The sequence below is a fragment of the Anabas testudineus genome, chromosome 23 (genome assembly GCF_900324465.2).
Source record: "Anabas testudineus chromosome 23, fAnaTes1.2, whole genome shotgun sequence".
In the NCBI taxonomy this organism is placed as follows: Eukaryota; Metazoa; Chordata; class Actinopteri; order Anabantiformes; family Anabantidae; genus Anabas; species Anabas testudineus.
In genome coordinates, this window is record NC_046631.1 from 912201 (window position 1) to 930592 (window position 18392).

Here is an 18392-nt window from a genome sequence, read left to right on the forward strand (position 1 = left end):
CAAGATGCGTAATTACGCATTAGTGGATCCTCCTGGAAGACCTCTCCTCGTCTTCATCTACGGATTAACTCAGCTGAAGTTCAGATCCTCAAACAATATCAAGAATCGCCATTTAATCTATTTTTCTAAAATACTCAGACTATAGTGATGGTCAGATTCAGCTGAGTAGTGGAGATTCTGGTTAGATATAAATCACCAGATGTGGCACAGTAGTCTCAGTAACAATAACACCCCCATGTAAGAGGCCAGCTGTTTGGGTTTTGTTAGATTTAGAAGATGGAGGAAGCAGACGTTCTGTTTCATGGCCCCCCACAAAGACATTTCAAATGACTAGACCCATGCCATAAATAACAGTAAAGCACACTAGAGGCATCTTATCATTGTCCGCATGCCAAGTTATAATCCAGCATCTCCAAAACGGTTGTGTTGCAAATTGTGCTCCCACATGACTGTCTTCAAGTTTCAAAGGGAGCTCACAGAAATAACTCCGTTGAGTCTGTACAAAGATCATTCTGACCAGAAAATGTCACAAAACAAAGTTTGAAAGCCAAAATACCTGAGAACATTCTTCTGGCTTCATCAACAGTGTGATCGCACACACTACCCTGCAAAGAATGGAGGCCTGTTCTATAGCCTGTACAGTTTTTCAGTGTTAATCTCATATTAAAAGGTAAATACATCTTATATTTGTAGACATGTGACATAGACTAAGAATATACAGCGTGGACAAGCTTTACTGAGTCAGATAATTTACACACAATGATGTTGTTAAACGGACACAAACACTTCCTGCCACAGAATTTTCTTGCATATACATCATAAACTTTTTTTCCCTCATTGGTTTACAAAAATGTAATGTCATTTGTCCAGCAGATGTCACCAGTGACGACGAAATGTGAAGCAACTGGTTGAATTGGTTCAAAGCTCAGAGAGGCGGTCCATTGCTGAAGACACTTCTACCAAGACAAGCCACAATCACATGATAATTAATAAGGTGTTCTGTTAGCATTTCCAGATTATTCTAATTGTCCTAACATACTAATATCAACTATATTTTTTATTTTTGACATTGCCTACAAGACTGTTACCTGAAAAAACAACTATTTTTATTACTAATATTAGAAACAAACCAATTGAGTTAAACATGTGAACGTCAATATATATAAAAAACTGTTCTATCCAGAAGAGAATGACTGTTAGCTAAGTTAACATGCAAAACTCATGTGCTCTATTGCACAACCATGCTAATATAAGTGAGCCACAGCGGCTACTCTACAGGGCATGTGCTAACCCTGTGGCAGTGATGTTTACTGTAATTAGCCTCACATATCCCATGTCTTCAAAAGCTGGTTTGAAAGGTCAAGCCATCAGCTTCAAGCTTGACATCACTGTCAACACGAACAGAAGGAGAGTGTGAACGAGCCAAAGAGATACAGCAGCAGTAGCATTCATCGCACAGCACCTGCTGTGGAAGATGGAGGAGGCATGGTGATGTTTAGGGGCTGCTTTTCTGTGTCTGGCACAGGGTGTCATGAATCTCTGCAGGACACGTTAAAAATCCTCAAGACCTCAACTGTTCTGGAGATAAACGTACCATAAATGTGAGAGAGCATCATCTCCAACAGGATGAAGAGCCTTCACACACAGCTAAAATCACCCAACACGGACTATCTGGACTGAAGGAACCCTTCAAACATGACACAACTGGAGCAGGTTGCTCTAGAAGGCTGGGTCAGACTACGTTGACGTACGACTTGTGAATACGCTATTGGCACCAGCTTAGTCATTGTTCAGCCTGTGTGACAGGTCTGGAATAAAAATGGTGGTAGTTTGGTGCCATCATCAGGTTTAGAAATGAGTTTGATTCCATATTCTCAGATATGTTTTTCAGTACTTTTCTTCATAATGTTTGATTTGTAGTTTTTTGCCACAGGTTTAATTCTGTGTTTGAATTGAATCTCTCTCTCTGTCTTTATTTATTTATTTATTTATTGAAATAAATGCTACTCTCTCCTCATATTTCTTATCTGTGAGGTGTGAAGTGTGTATTATTATGTCTAGTATATCTCTAGTATGTATGCTGCTTAAACAGGTAACATAAAAATAAACCATCACGCCAGGCTACAACAGCTAAAGGTAAAAGAAAGCCTAACCAAGCCTGTGTGTGTGTGTGTGTGTGTGTGAAGGGTCAGCCCCAGGAGGCGTGGTGGAAGCACTTTGCCTTCATGATTCCCTGTTATCTTGTCCCGCTGTGTGTGTCACCTCAAGGCCTGTTTGAGGGGCGCTCTCTTTCCACTGCCACTGATCTGCTTCACGTTCCGGCTGCTGTCTGTCGGGGCCTCTCCAGACGCTTCACGATGCCGCTGTCTCGTTCCCTGTCCATGTCCTCTTTGAGTGGGGTGCTGCCAGCGTGGGAGGAGGATGACCTGCCCATTGAGGATCTGCTGCTCTTTGAGGTGGCCTGGGAGGTCACCAACAAAGGTCAGTGTGAGCAGAAATCTTCAGTTACTAATTGTGCGGCAGAATAGTGGAGTGGTAAGATCTCTGCAATCCATGCTGGAGGCTGTCGTTTGAATCCCAGCTGTGGCCTACCTCCAGTAGGGTTACGCTTACCCTGCCTTTGCCTTATACCTTGTACCCTTGTAAGTTGCTTTCGATAAAAGCATCTGCCAAATGGCTAAATGTAAGTGATGCTTTGCAACAATGAAGCAGCTACATGAGAAATTGCATACATTGATGTTGGAAGTGTATTTAGAGCCCAGTCGGAGAGAATGAAGTGAAAAGGTGAACTGAAGTTGATAGGAACATTAGGATTTGACAACTGCAGCTCACTAATACTTAACAGGCAGCACTTTCAGCATAGCCACTTCTGTTGGTAATAGTTTTTGGAAATCTGTGATTCTTTGCCCCGCGTAGAGCAAACACTGAAATTCAGTGAGAGTGGCGTCCCTCTGAAGAGTTACACATTAAACTACAGATAAGCTTTAAAGTGGACCAGCTACTGTGTGCTTTGGTTGCGTCAAACTCCCGGGGCTAACGTGTGCCAAGAGTACCTAAGAGCACCCAGTGTTGGCGCTTATGTGTTTGCGCAGTGATGAGGATTTTATCTCAGTGGCGTCTAAGTGCAGACCGTGCACTTAGATGCCACTGAGATAGACGTGGAATATATTTGAGAAGAGCTGTGTAGATCAGCTGAATGTGGAGTCGTTCAAACCTGCAGTGTTGCGACTCGTGGTTTTCAGATGAAGAGACTGTGTTCATAATGTGGAGGTTTCTGAAAACTGTTTCCATTAAATTCCACTCTGGGTGGAAAAAACCCATTGATGAGTAAATTCAACAGCTTTTATTTTGAAATGTAGACTACATCATATCCTGCGTTGTGCGGCATTATTTAGATTTGATTATTTCTATATTTATACCAAATCTCAATTAATTAAAAATAAACAGTAATATACTACCTCCTCATTAATCTCTGTACACCTGTAGGTGTCTGCAAATAATAATAATAATAATAATAATAATAATAATAATAATAATAATAATAATAATAATAATAATAATAATAATAATAAGTAGTAATAATACTAATGTATTAGATTCAAGTCCAGAGAAAGATTTGGATCAGGTCTGTTTTTGAAATTTGGGAGTGAGGCAGCTGAGCGTGCAGAGGTGAGTAGGTTGTTCCACCATCGTGGAACCACAGAACTGAAAAGTTTAGCCGGGGATCTTTTGAGATTAGGTGAGGAGGGCACGAGACGTCGTTCTCTTCCAGAGTGCAGTGAGTAAGAGGCATTGTAGGCCTGGATGAGGGAGTTCTGGGAAGTCGTTGCTGTTGAGTTTATCACACTGTAGGCAAAGATCAGGGCTTTGAATCTGATGTGGGCAGCAACAGGAAGCCAGTGCAGAAATCTAAAAAGTGTTGTAACGTGTCCTTCTGGCTGATCAAAAATGAGACATGCTGCTGCATTTTGGATCTGGAGGGGTTTGATGGTGCATGCTGGTAACCCCATCAGTCAAGCTGAGATATGACCAGAGTCTTAATCTGAAAGGAACGGTCTGATCTTTCTAATGTTGAAAAGGACAAATCTGCATGACCAACCACACAGAAGATGTGGTTGATCATCAATGATCACCTCCAGACAGCTGTTTGATAGTACATATTGGTGCTACTATGAGGTTTTGGTGTCTTGTTCTAGGACACACCAGCATGAAGTCAGGAATATAATAATAGAGGAATATGCAAAAACAGTGGGGTCCAAAGGTCTGAAGCTGCATCAAAAATCTGCAATATTTGTATGTAAATCTGAATAAAATCTAAATATTTTACTTTGAGGATTTGGAGACATTAGACGTCCTGAGAATTAGAATGAATATTCTAATAATAATTTCAACTACTTGCTAATATTAGCATATTAGTGTAGTGCCACTTCCCAATAAGAGAAACAAGACCAAACACTGCCAAACAGTTCAGGCATAATTCATAATTCACGGCATACCTTCTTATATTTTTAAATTGTTAAATGTTTAGATCAAAATATCAGATTCCCCATGTGGTCTTAGTGGATGCCAAGACATTAAGAACCAGTGTGTTCTAAACATCACAAAGTCATTTATGTCTTTGTGTTTTTACCTAAACTAAAGTTAACATTATGACACAGCGGCGACTTTGTCTTATCATTCTGTTAACCAGGGGCACAGGTTCGAGGTTACACATCACAACATACAGCTTTATCTTTGACCTGTCAGGGCCTCTCTGATTCTACAGGAACAATATGTAGCTGCTGAGTTGCAAAACAGAAATACAAACATCATTTCTAGAGGATTTGTGACTTTTTTGATGTTATTAACCTGTGATTTTATTATTATGTATAAATAATTTTATTTGCTTGAACTTTATTCATCTGTCAAATGCAGATGTTTTCACTGACTAACTGGAAAATAGAAACAGAAGTAACACCAACAACCAAACCGACTTACAAGTGAGGAACAAGGCAAGCAAACAAAATCTACATCAAGAAGAAACAACATCAAAGCAAAGTGCTATCAAAAAAGTGTTTCTGTTTCAAGAGATGTGAGAACGAAAGGGTAGAAAAGTTTTTTTGTTTTTTTTTTAGTGCAAAGGAAGATGCGGAAGAGTTCTGTTTTCAGCAGTTTTTTAAAGATTGCAAGTGAGGTGGCTGAGCGTGCAGAGATAGGCAGCTCATTCCACCGTCGTGGGATCACTGAGCCTCCAGAACCTGAACTGGGAGCTGGTTCCACAGGAGAGGGGCCTGATAGCTAAAGGCTCTGCCTCCCATTCTACATTTGGAAACTCTAGGAACCACAAGTAGATCTGCACTCTGAGAATGAATGAATGAGTTCTGCTGGGAGAATATGGAACTATGAGCTCTTTAAGATAAGCTGGAGCTTGATTATCAAATGCTTTATGTTAGAATTTTAGTATTTTTAGAATTTAGACTGGAGGCTTTTAATGAGTTATTGGGAAATCATATTAATAACGAATTAAATAATCCAGTCTGAAACTAACAAATGCATGAACTAGTTTTTCAGCATCACTTTGGGACCAGATGCTCCTAATTTTAGCAATATTCCTCAAGTGGAAAAAGTCAGGCATTTCCTGACTGGAAATCTTTTTAGTTAAGTTATTCCTGTGCAGGTTGTCACATAATTGCTTAGAAACTACCTTTGAAGAATTTTAGAGATAAAAGGTAGATTGGCTATTGGTCTATAATTTACTAAAACCCCTGAGTCAAGCTTTTTGAGTAGGAGTTTGACTACAGCAACCTTGAAAGCCAGTGGTACGTAGCCTGTTAGTATATATAGATTGATCTGGTCTAATATGGACGTGCGAATATAAGGTCAAAGGAAATCTTTTCTTAGGTGAAGTAAAGTTTTCGTACAGTAAAAAGTAATGTTTTTAAAATAAGTCAGATAAAAGAGGGTTTTGGGGAAAAACTATGAAATGCTTTTAGATTTCACCACAGTATATCAGAACAACATTAAGGGTGTGATTAAAAATGTGAGTTGGTTTATTTACATTTTGAGTAAAGCCAATGGAGTCTAATAGTGAATTAAATGCAGTGTTGAGGCAGTTAATAGCAACAACTACATGGACATTAAAGTCACCCACTATAATGACTTTATCTGCACTAAGAACTAAATCAGCTAGAAAGATTGAGAATTCAGTTAAAACTCAGAGTACGGGACAGGCTAAGAGTGAGGCTCTCAAATGAATTCAAACTATGTTTGGGTCTGGGGTTGATTAATAAGCTTGAATGGTAGATTTTTACTCACTTTCATTTAAGTTCAGGGCTTATTGGTCATTCTGCTGTTTTCACAGCCTCCACCTCCTCTACTACCACCCCTCTGTGATGCAGCTTAGACGTAACTACGCGCCCAGTGATGGCTGATCTTTCATATCAATATTTGTCTTTTTGTCATCAAGTGAGAGACTGGGAAAACATTTCCACATGTTTTAGCGTGTTACAAAATAGACAAACAGAATGGTGCAGTATCAGCCTCGTGATCACTAGAGACTCCTTTCGAACAACTGCTGTAGCTATTTGGTTGAATGACATTGACTAAACACATAATAAAGGACTTGAGTTTGTTTAAAGATACAAGGATACAAAGCATTAAAAGCAGTGTTTTCACATCCAGCAGAGATACACTAATTTTTAACATTTTAAATTCAAATCTGATGGATTTCACTGTATCATTTTATTACAAAATGCATTTAGTCTGAATTTTGAGCTGTCTTTTCCTTTCACTTTGCCGGAACTTGCAGTTGGTGGAATCTACACAGTGATTCAGACCAAGGCAAAGATCACAGCTGACGAATGGGGGGAAAACTATTACATGATGGGACCGTACTTCGAACACAACTTCAAGACCCAGGTGGAGGGCTGCGAGCCGCCCAACCCCGCCATCAGAAAGGCCATGGACTCGCTCATCCACAACGGCTGCCAGGTGGGTGAGTGTAAAAGTGTGTAAGAATGTGTGCATAGAGAGACAGAGAGAGGGCTCAAGTCAAACATTTTGTTTCTGATCATTTATAGACCCTAAAGTGCAGTTAGGTTAACTTGTGACTGCCAGTAGGTGGGAATATAAGTGGAAATGTTTGTCTCTATATGTCGGCTTTGTGATAGACTGGCGACCTTTCCGGGGTGTAGCTTGCTTCTCACTCCAAAAATAAAAAAAACTTTCATAGGTTGCAGCTTTCCTGCGAAACTTGAGTGGACAAGCAGTTAGGATAATGGATGGATGGATGGATTTTGGGTTAACTATATCACATAGTCATACAGAATAACATTCACTCAACTGTCAAAAAAAGAGAATGATGCAGTGTATCACTGGTCACCAGCCACTAGATGGAGGTCACACACCAGCATGATGATACAGGGACACACTGTGTCTACAGCATCATTCATGTATGGGAATGTATGGGATACAAACTGTGGGCAATTGACTGGTATTAAAATGAAAACCTGCAATTCTAAAAGAGTCTATGTTAGTCTATTATACTATATATACACTGCTCAAAAAAGTATGAACACTTTGAAAACACATCTGATCTCACTGGGAAAAAATCATGCTATTGTCTATACTTATATAGACTAGTTAATGTTTTGCTGTGCATTCATACTGTAAACTATATATAACTACTCTCCTGTACTGATGTTGCAGGTTCATTTCGGGCGCTGGCTGATTGAGGGCAGCCCTTATGTGATCCTGTTTGATATCGGATCTGCTGCCTGGAACCTGGACCGCTGGAAGGGGGACCTGTGGCAGACCTGCAACATCGGCCTGCCCTACCATGACAGAGAGGCCAATGACTCGCTCATCCTGGGCTCCCTGATCGCCTGGTTCTTTAAAGAGGTCAGCTGGTGTCTAGTCTAAATTCAAACACAACGTGCGTGTTCTGCTGGTTTCAAGTTAGTGGACGTACCTGACCAAGGCATAGTTTCCACTCTTTTCTTCTTGTAAAACTCTTAAGTGACTCTTGATGTTTGACAAGAGTAGTAAGAGATCATTGTAATGTGGGAAACCTCGGTGGGTGACCTTTTCATGCTGTGTTTAAGTTTACAAAGTGCATCTCTAAATGTTCTTTTCCAGCTAACAGATCATCTTGGGGACAAGCCCAATGTGATCAGTCACTTCCACGAGTGGCAGGCGGGTCCTGGGCTTATTCTTTCTCGCTCCCGCAAGATTCCCATGGCGACAGTATTCACGACACATGCCACCCTGTTGGGACGATACCTCTGTGCTGGGAATGCTGATTTTTACAACAACCTGGACAAAGTAAGAGGACAGATAAGCGATCTTCTTGAATAATTAAAAGAGTGGTTTCGTGTAAAGTAGGATTATGGGAAGTCACAGAATGTATCAGTACCTGGGTGACTAGTGCACGCCATTTTTTGTATCCTTTCTTTCATAGCCGCATAGATTTCTACATCAATAGGCAACGGACACACAGCAGCTGTGAGACATTCACATTCACAGGTTCAAACCAAAAATCCCAGCCTTTTACAGCTGCTTAGTGCATCATTAGTGATGTTGAGTTGTGTGCGCAGGGGTCAGCGTGATGTTGGTGTTGGCTCTAATCTGCTCACATCGTGAAGGTCAGTGTGGCGCTAAAGGGCACTGAATGGATAATTGACAGTTTGTAACATGCAGCTTCGACAGAAGGAACTTTAACATGAAATGTAGTTAAAGTAAGTTGTGAAACTACAGCAAATGAATTAGCCTAAAGTAAATTAGGCTAATAGTTTACATTAATCTATACTTAATATACAGTACACTGTGTTGTAATTCTAAGCAGGTAGTACAGTAAAATACAGTGTACTGTATGAATGTAACAGTGTATTGGAGCTGGGGGGCAGCAGCAACCCTAGGCAAAGGAGTATGGGTGGTTTATGCATTTATGAAAGCAAAACAAGGTGCAAAACTGTTGTTTGGGATATAAGTGCTCTGCTAATTTGGAATATCTGATATGAAGTGCAGGCCCTTCCACCTTCCAGTGTAAGTGTATAGTTGCTCCGCCGAGGTGTTAATGCTAAAGTAGCCATGAAAGAACTCTGAATTAAAGTGAAGTACCCCCAGAATTCTATCAGAATGTCTCCTGCACCAGAAGGGGACAGAGAACCTGTATAATATAATATAAACATGATGCTGACAAAGCCCTAGGCCTTTCCTGACTCCTCTACAGTAAAATGTTTGATTTCTCGTTTAAAATGCTTGAACATGTTTGTTTGTTTATTAATCCTACATTTAAAAATTCAAATGAACTCCAAACTCTGCTGATGTGTTCCACTCTGCGTGCGTTGTAGTTCAGCATCGATAAGGAGGCAGGGGAGAGGCAGATCTACCATCGCTACTGTCTGGAGAGAGCAGCGGTCCACTGCGCTCACGTCTTCACCACAGTCTCCCAGATCACTGCTGTAGAAGCCAATCACATGCTGCACAGGAAGCCAGGTGAGGAAGCTGTTTACACTGTTTCTGTGTTTTAGTTGATCTGTCCTCTTGTCCAATACCTGGTCTAAAGGAGGATAGCTGCGCCATAAGACTACTCATGAAGTTAACAAGATTTATTGTGAACAAGAGACCTAGTTCCAAAAAGGGAAGCCTAAAATTGAATAATCTGAAAAATAATCACTATGACTAGGTTGAAAAACGTGGAATATAGCATGAAAAATAAAGAATTAGCTAGAAATCCCACATTCAATATCAACTATTCAGATGATATCTGTTGATCAAATTGAAAAATTCCAAATAATTCCTACTATGTCACAGATTAAGGCTTTATAACAGTGGACGGACAGAAGGCTGGTATCCTAGTGAAATAAACAAAAAAAAAAAACAAAAAAATGAAACAATTTGAAAGAGAATAAGTGATTTAGGGTGAATATTCATAGTCTCCAGAGGATGAACCCACACTGCTGCTGTGTTGATACAGATGTGGTGACCCCAAATGGGCTGAATGTGAAGAAGTTCTCAGCAATGCACGAGTTTCAGAATCTGCACTCCACCAAGAAGACCCGCATCCAGGAGTTTGTCAGAGGACACTTTTATGGGTGAGGGGGTTGTTTTTTTATTTGCATAATGCTGATCCAGCAGCATTAATATTACTCTGTAAGTGCGATTGTTATTCCTGTTCTCCTGGTAGTCATCTGGACTTCAACCTGGATAAAACCCTTTTCTTCTTCATCGCTGGACGCTATGAGTTCTCTAACAAAGGAGCCGATATCTTCCTTGAATCACTGTCCAGACTTAATTACCTGCTGCGGGTGAGGTTCTTCGCTTTGATGCACGCAGGAGAACTGTACCACATTCATGTACAATCCACTATTACTGTTCTATTTCCCTTTGTTTTCCCCTCTCACCTCTCCTCCTTCCCTAATTTTGCTCACAGGTCCACAGGAATGATGTGACCGTGGTCGTTTTCTTCATCATGCCAGCCAAAACCAACAACTTCAATGTGGAGTCACTGAAGGGGCAGGCAGTACGCAAGCAGCTCTGGTATGCCGTACTATATTTTAAAACACAGTCCACTACCAATGTAATTAGATGATACAACATAGTCGCAGGTTCAGTAGCAGTGCTTAAGCAGGAGGGCAGAAGTCATCCCACTTTTGACAAACAGACATCATTTCTGTTTCTTTTTATTGGTATGACTGTTGTCTCTCAAGCAATTCTTACAGCTACACCTGTAGATGTTCACCACAAATGTTTTATATTGTATCCTTAAGCAGTAGTGGGAGAGATTAATCATCCGTGATCACTTTCGGCTCTCTCATGACTTTGTGATTGAGGTCATTGTCACAGCTCCACTGTGAGATACAGTAAATTGCAGAAACTACATAAACAATGCTGATGTAATACCTTTGTTGCAGACTGCTGCTCAGCTGTTGGTCAGTGAGAGTTTTCTACAGAAGTTAACAAAACTGAACTTATGTCATAGCATTATGGACATCATGTTACAGAGATGCAGCCATTTACTTAAGTTCATATTGATTCATATTGATTGTGTTTAAAGTGTTGACACACTTGAAATTGGAACTATTTACATGGTCTGTTACTACAAGACTTTAAACTAAATGAAACCATAAAATTTACTAACTTGATTCAGAATTTATGCTTCTAACAGCATGATGTTGTTAAAGCCAAGCGAAGACTTAACTATAGATGAATCATATTGGCAATGGTTTTAGACATCCCTATCAAATGGTATCAGTAGTATCAGATCACAAAAAACACAACGCAACAACTAACTTATTCTTTCTTGCTGCAATTGAAGCAGTTGGAGACTGACCTGTAAACATCAACAGGTTAGTACAACCAACAGTAATGTAGTGTAGTTATGCTATAGAAATTGTAACATGACCAGAGAGGAGAGTTAGGTCAAGATTTCCCCAAAGGCAACCAATATTCAACCCCAATGAGAGGCATTATCCCTACCCTCTAAAGCTAAGCTGTAACATTATGGAAGTACTTATTTTAACCCAAATCTTTTAAATACAAAATAATTTTTGTTTAGTTAGCAGTATAGCTATAGCTCGTCATGTTTCCATTTGTCTCTCACAGGGATACAGCTCAAACTGTGAAAGAGAAGTTTGGAAAAAAGCTGTATGACGCTCTGTTAAAGTAAGTATGAGTGCTTTAAGTGAATTCACAGATTGAATGTTTTTGCAGTGAGATTACAATGATGTCAGATGTCTGTCTACATCAACACTGGCCCTCTGTGATGAATGAAGATCATATAGTGTTGTATTGTCCCCAGAGGGCAGATTCCGGATATGAACTCCATTCTGGACCGAGACGACTTCACTATAATGAAGAGAGCCATCTATGCCACTCAGGTACTGCCGCCTGTATCTGCTACGTCTTCATCTTCTATCTAAATAAGTAGTAACACTGGTTTCTGAATTGTATTTCTTGCATTTTTGCAATCTAATTTCGACAAATTATTGCCACTGCGTCTGGGTCTCGTGTGTTATGTTTTTATCCTTGATAGTGGTTCTAGTGGTCTAGAGCTGCAGAGTTGGGGGCACTCTGGAATCACTAATAATGAGCTTAGAGCCTCTGTTTTGTCCATCAAAATTAAGCTCTGGTTCTGGACTGGCTTGGCTTGGCTTGGCTTGGTTTTGGTTTCAGTTTTTATGAATGGACTCATCAGTGCGAGCGATGACCCATGTTGCAGTTGAATTATAATGGGACACAAGGGGAATTCCCTTCAGGAAAAAGCAAGAATGAATGTCGGAAGTGAAACCAAGCTGATCGGGGGGTTAATTACCTTTCTTTAACCCCGACAGTTGGTCAATATCTTCGCTGTGTTGAGATGATGTACATCACAGCAGCATGTTACCAATAAAGTGCCCATACAAAGGTCTTTCTTAATTAATGAATTCATGCCGTTGTCAATATGTCAGGGGTTGGAAATGGAGTGTGAGTGGTGAGTGGAAGCTTTCTGATTGGTGATTAGTTGACTTGCTGCTGTAATTATTTTACTCTTTCCTGTCCACATTCCACAACATTTTTTCTTTCTTACCATTGATTGTATGAGGTCGTAATTTTGATCTCCAGGTTTTAAAATTGTGACCTCCATTCCAATACGGTTGAAAGGAAAATATTTACATTTACATTCTTATTAGCATACAGCATAATAACTATGCCTACTTTAAATAGTTGATTATACTGGTATAGAATAATTGTTTCGTATTACCCACAGTGCTCATATGGATGTATGAGGCTCGAACTGTCATCTGCAAATGATTAAACCTTAGGGATAAGATTTTATTATCACATTTCTGTCTTTAATTATTTATTATTCTAAAAATTATAAGGTAATTTTTTTATTTTATTCTAACATGTCTCATTTAAGAGGCAGAAGATGAACATTAGTAAACAACCTAGTCTTTTGTCCTAGCTGTCTTTCACTCATTTTTATCAAATATTTCTGGTTAATTGAAGGTTTGCCCTTTGCAGTTAGCATCTCATAGCTGTTGTTTTATGACAAACATAATAAAGATTGGCTTTACCATGGACCTGTGGCAATTCAATTCAATTTAATTTAATTCAGTTTTATTTGTATAGCGCCAACTTACGACAGAAGTTATCTCAAGGCACTTTACAGTGTAAAGTTTAAGACCTTACAGAGAATAATTATACAAAAAAAAAAAAAATGATACAGAAAACCCAACAATCCCATTTGAGCAAGCTTTAGGCAACAGTGGAGAGGAAAAAGTCCCTTTAGAGGAAGAAACCTCCAGCAGAACCAGGCTCATAGTGGGCGGCCATCTGCCTCAACCGGTTGGGGTCTTACCCCATGTTGAACCTTCAACTCAGCTGTCATATGTTGTCAAGTTGTTTTAGGTTGGCCTTGTCTCGTCTTTCCTGGTGGTGTCTACGTAAGGGCAGTTATGGGGATATGGTTCTGTTTCATTCTGATGACATGTTCAAGTCATCAGGTGTGATTTCCAACATCACAAGCTGCCTCTTTGTTTTCTCGTACCCTTCAATTCAATTTAAACTCAATTTATTTACACAGCTCTTAAAACATAATAGAACATATAAATATACAAAATTGTGTGGGAAAAAACCAACAAATCCCACATGAGTACACGGTGATGAGGAGTGGAAGAACTCCCTTTAGTTGAAGAAACCTTTGGCAGAACCAGGCTCAGGCTGAGTGGCCATCTGCCTCAATTGGTTCTTCTTTAGCGATCTTAACAGGTCAGAATATATAATAATGCTGTATTGATCCCACAGTAGGGAAATTAATTTGTTGTCCTTATTGTCCTTACTGACCAGGCTATCCAAGTAAGATCCAATTTGACACTTACTTTACTTTTGAGTAGATAATTTGCAATTTGCAAGTAAAAGTCAAAACGCAACTTTTTTCTTAGTATATGTGTAAGTACAATCCCTCTAAAGGAAATAATGGGGGCTGTTCAATAAAACATTATTGTTTGGGTTTGTGTTGTGAGATGGTGATCAGATATAATTAGACCAAGTCTCAGACAAGCACTATGCTGATCATTACTTCTCAGAATCCCACTCTGAAAGGTTAACCATCTGCGCACTGCTGACTCAAACACCCATTAAGTTATTTCTCCTTATTCCACTGCTTTAGCTGTGTATGTTTATGTGTGCATGAACACATGTGACCAGTATACCAGAATTTGTACATATATATATATATATATATATATATATATATATATATATATATATATATATATATATATTCATATATATGAAATATTTAACATTTACATTATTGCTATTTCAGCTGAGACACACATACATACAGTGAGAGGACATGGCATGACATGAAGTCTCTGTCTTTAGTAACACTAAAACTTCACTCAGTATTAATCCTGATGCTATGAAAATATATGTATTGACTAAATAATTGATTAACATTATTATGCCTGAGGGACTAATGATTGGCAATATGGACAAAAGAACATAAGCTGAAAAGCTAAATTAGTCAAGATCAATGGACAAAATGGTTTAATCGATATTTTAACTCTGTTCAGCACTCTTTAAATTATCACAATCCTATGATGGAATCACCACTTTCTGTATGCTTCACTGTTCCATTACTTGCTGCAGAGACACAGCCTCCCTCCAGTGACTACTCACAACATGTTGGACGACTCAACAGATCCCATCCTGTCCAACGTCAGACGCATCGGCCTCTTCAACTCGAGGAATGACCGTGTCAAGGTAAATCACACTGTTCCTGTTTGGGTTTTTTACGTGATGTTGTATGAAATCCATATATGGGAACCAGCTAATGAGAGAGAGTTTTTTTTTCTGTTTTTCTTTCAGATTATCTTCCACCCTGAGTTCCTGTCCTCCACCAGTCCCTTGCTGCCAATGGACTATGAGGACTTTGTTCGTGGATGTCATCTTGGAGTGTTCCCCTCCTACTATGAACCGTGGGGATACACACCTGGTAGTCCTTCACTATTACATTGCAGTCTAGAATAAGAGTAACACCACCTGGTGGGTTTACTATAACGTAAGTACTGTTCTGTGTTCCAGGTGAATGCACTGTAATGGGCATTCCCAGTGTGACAACCAACCTGTCAGGTTTCGGCTGCTTCATGGAGGAGCACATCTCGGACCCTGCTGCTTATGGTACGTACACAAACACACGCGCACTGCTAGAAACATCCCACGTGCGTCCTTCCCTCTCTCCTCTCCTCTCTCTCTCTCTGTCACTCAGGGATTTACATTGTGGACCGGCGGTTCCGTTCCCCCGAGGAATCCTGTAACCAGCTGACCCAGTTCATGTTCAGCTTCTGCCAGCAGTCTCGGCGCCAGCGCATCATCCAGCGCAACCGAACTGAGAGGTTGTCTGACCTGCTGGACTGGAGATACCTGGGACGGGTCTGTTTCTGTAGCACAAGAAATAAACAGCTGTTTGATGAGAGAGAGAATATAGCATGATCATCATAGGTCTCTCTTTTTCAGTCATAGTTTTTAATTTGCACAGTCAGACAGCTGCAGGTTGTTACTGTGAGTTAAATGTGGCCTAATTGTTGATGTACTGTACGTCTCTGTTGACTTTCTGTTGACAGTTCTACGTACACGCCCGCCGCCTTGCACTGAGCAGAGCTTTCCCAGACAAGTTCAAAATGGACAATACGGCTCCTCTAAAGGTGATTTCTATATTTAAGAATTTGAAAATGTTGGAATAGAGGATGGAAACCTAAACATAGACCACAGTTCTGAAGTAGTGATTTTTAATGATGGATTTTATACTTTAAAACAAGATCTGTAGAAGCACTTCAGATGGCAATACTTTTAAAAATGTTACTATATATCTACACACCCATCTTCATAAATATAGAGGTATACAGTCACTATAAAAAGTAATCACCCCTTTGGATGTTTCATCATTTTATTAACATTATAAATAAAAGTTGACAAAAAAATGTCAGAAAAATACCTCATTAATGTTAAAGTAAAAACAGGTTTAACATTTAAACATTATAATAATATAATAAACATTTAAATAAAAATATATAAGGTAAGGTATATATCAGTGTTTGCATTAATATTCAATTCAATTCAATTATTTTATTTATATAGCAACTATACAGTGTAAAGTTTAAGACCTTACAGAGTATATTTGTATAGAAAATTATATATATAACCCAACAATCCCATTCGAGCAAGCTTTAGTCAACAGTGGAGAGGAAAAAGTCCCTTAAGAGGAAGAAACCTCCAGCAAAATCAGGCTCATAGTGGGCGGCCATCTGCCTCAACCGGTTGGGGTGAGTGGAAAGAGGAGAGAGAAAAGAACAGCAGGCAACAAAAAACAACAACAAGCAGCAGAAACATTGGGCAGGTCAACTGGATTCTGGAGGTTTACAGCTCCAGGCCGAGGATACCTGTAGAAAAGTACAGAGAGAGGGAGACAGAGAGGAGGAAACACAACTACAGGAGAGGGAAGACACAAAGTTAATGACATGCAATGTTAGCATTTGAATGGATAGAAGTTAGGAGAGAGGAGAGTAGCTCAGTTTATCAGTGGAGGTCCCCCAGCACTATAGCAGCATAACTAAGATGTGGTTTAGAGTCATCTGAGCCATCTCTTAGTTATGCTGCTTCACCCTCTTCAAACTGCAATTAAGTTCATCTGTGAAAACATTGGAAATCATGTCTTTGTACCACCACATAAACAAAAATTTAGTACAAAGTACAAATCACACTTAAGGGAATATTAATAATAATATTGCAATTAAGTGAAAAAAAATATTTTGGCGGTTCCCAGTGAACATGCAAGTCAACGTTCCATCAAGCCCACATGCATGTCCATAAGAATCTCTGTCATGCACTGTTGGATTTCATCCACATCTGTCAGGCTTTAATTAACGGCGTAACATTTGGATGACTGACAGGACGTCATTTTAGAGAGCCGAACACTGCTGTGCTGCATGACTCTGTTTGATTCAAGGCCTCATCCTAGAGTTTTCAGATCGGATATTCATTTGGACTGTTTGGTTGTAATGAAAGTCACTTGTACATTAAATACATTTAAAAAGGTAACCATACAAGAGATGTATTACCTACCTGAAAGAAGAAGCAATTTACTTGAATAACAACCAGGAATCCTTCATCTCCACAGACAGAGGGCTTCCGTTACCCCCGGCCCTCATCCGTGCCCCCCTCTCCCTCTGCCTCCCTCCACTCCACCCCCCACCACAGTGATGTGGAGGACGATGACGAGCCCTACGATGAAGACGAGGAGGCTGAGAGGGACCGGCTGAACATCAAGGCTCCCTTTGTACTGGGCTCGGTGCCCAAGGGGAAGAAGAAGCAACCGGGGGAATCTGGAAACTGAGGGGCTGCGGATTGTGGATCCAGCCAGTCAGTGCTTCTGCTGGGTGTGTGCTCTTATCACCAGTTAGACTGTATGCTGGTGAGGTAGAGCACACGTCCCTGCTGCAGACAACTCACCCATCTCTATTGTCCTTTTCTGTTCTGCTGCTGCCAGCTCACACTAAAGCCCTGAACGTCCATTATGTGTTTTTGAAATACTAGTAGATAGCATTAATAATACTTGGCTTTCGTGTACTACAATAAACCTGATCCAGGATGACCATACAACTTTCACTCTGTCTTGATCTCACTGGATCTGTTCTTCTTCAGTTAAATTTAATTTTGCTGTTCCCCCTCAGTGAAATAAAAAGAAACATATTTTACAAATTCTAATCCTCTGCTGCTGTGTTCACCAGTCACCCTGTTTCAGCCATAAAAGTCTCCAGAAAGCTACACCACATTCATTCATTTTTGTTGGGATTACAGACATTTGGGTTTAAGATCAAAAGATGGTCACTTTTGCACCTACACCACTAGAAGTAGCATGAGGCGGTGTCTGCAAATCACAGAAAAGACTCAGGTAGTGCAGCTCATCAAGGATAGCACATCAATGCGCACTGTGGCAAGAAGATTCGCTGTCTCCCAGCACAGTTTCAAGAGCATGGAGGAGATACCAGGAGACAGGCCTGTACACCAGGAAACACGGAGGGGGCTGCAGGAGGAGAGCACTGCAAAATTCCCTCCAGCAGGCCGCTAATGTGCATGTTTCTGCTTAAACTGTCAGAAACAGACTCAATGAGAGTAGTCTGGGGGCCCAACATCCACATGTGGGGCCTGTGCCCACAGCCTAACACAGTGCAGGCCGATTGGTATTTGCCAGAGAACACCAGGATCAGCAGATTCACCATTGGCGCCCTGTGAAAGTCTGGAGATGCCGTGGAGAACGTTCTGCTGCCTGCAACATCCTCCAGCATGACCGGTTTGGCGGTGGGTCAGTAATTGTCTGGGGAGTCATTTCCTTGAAGGGCCGCACAGACCTCTATGTGCTAGTCAGA

The 18392-nt window shown here is 40.3% G+C and overlaps 1 protein-coding gene across 3 annotated transcripts; it reads left to right on the top strand.

Annotated features, from left to right (window-relative positions):
* Nucleotides 1-1373: 1373 nt before the first annotated feature.
* gys2 (glycogen synthase 2) lies at nt 1374-17714 on the top strand. Of its 3 annotated transcripts, XM_026364235.1 has the most exons (17): nt 1376-1806; nt 2269-2481; nt 6788-6969; nt 7687-7878; nt 8116-8301; nt 9330-9474; nt 9956-10073; nt 10166-10286; nt 10412-10518; nt 11584-11643; nt 11780-11858; nt 14617-14730; nt 14836-14962; nt 15052-15147; nt 15236-15399; nt 15591-15671; nt 17144-17359. In XM_026364235.1, exons 2-17 carry the CDS (start codon nt 2358-2360, stop codon nt 17357-17359), a joined length of 2112 nt encoding a protein of 703 aa, XP_026220020.1. In that variant the 5' UTR covers nt 1376-1806; nt 2269-2357. The 3 variants fall into 3 exon arrangements, 2 of the variants coding, with proteins under 2 accessions (XP_026220020.1, XP_026220019.1); XM_026364234.1 differs by having other exon boundaries at nt 1376-2481; nt 17144-17714; XR_003299032.1 differs by lacking the exon at nt 17144-17359 and having other exon boundaries at nt 1374-2481; nt 15237-15399.
* Nucleotides 17715-18392: the final 678 nt, after the last annotated feature.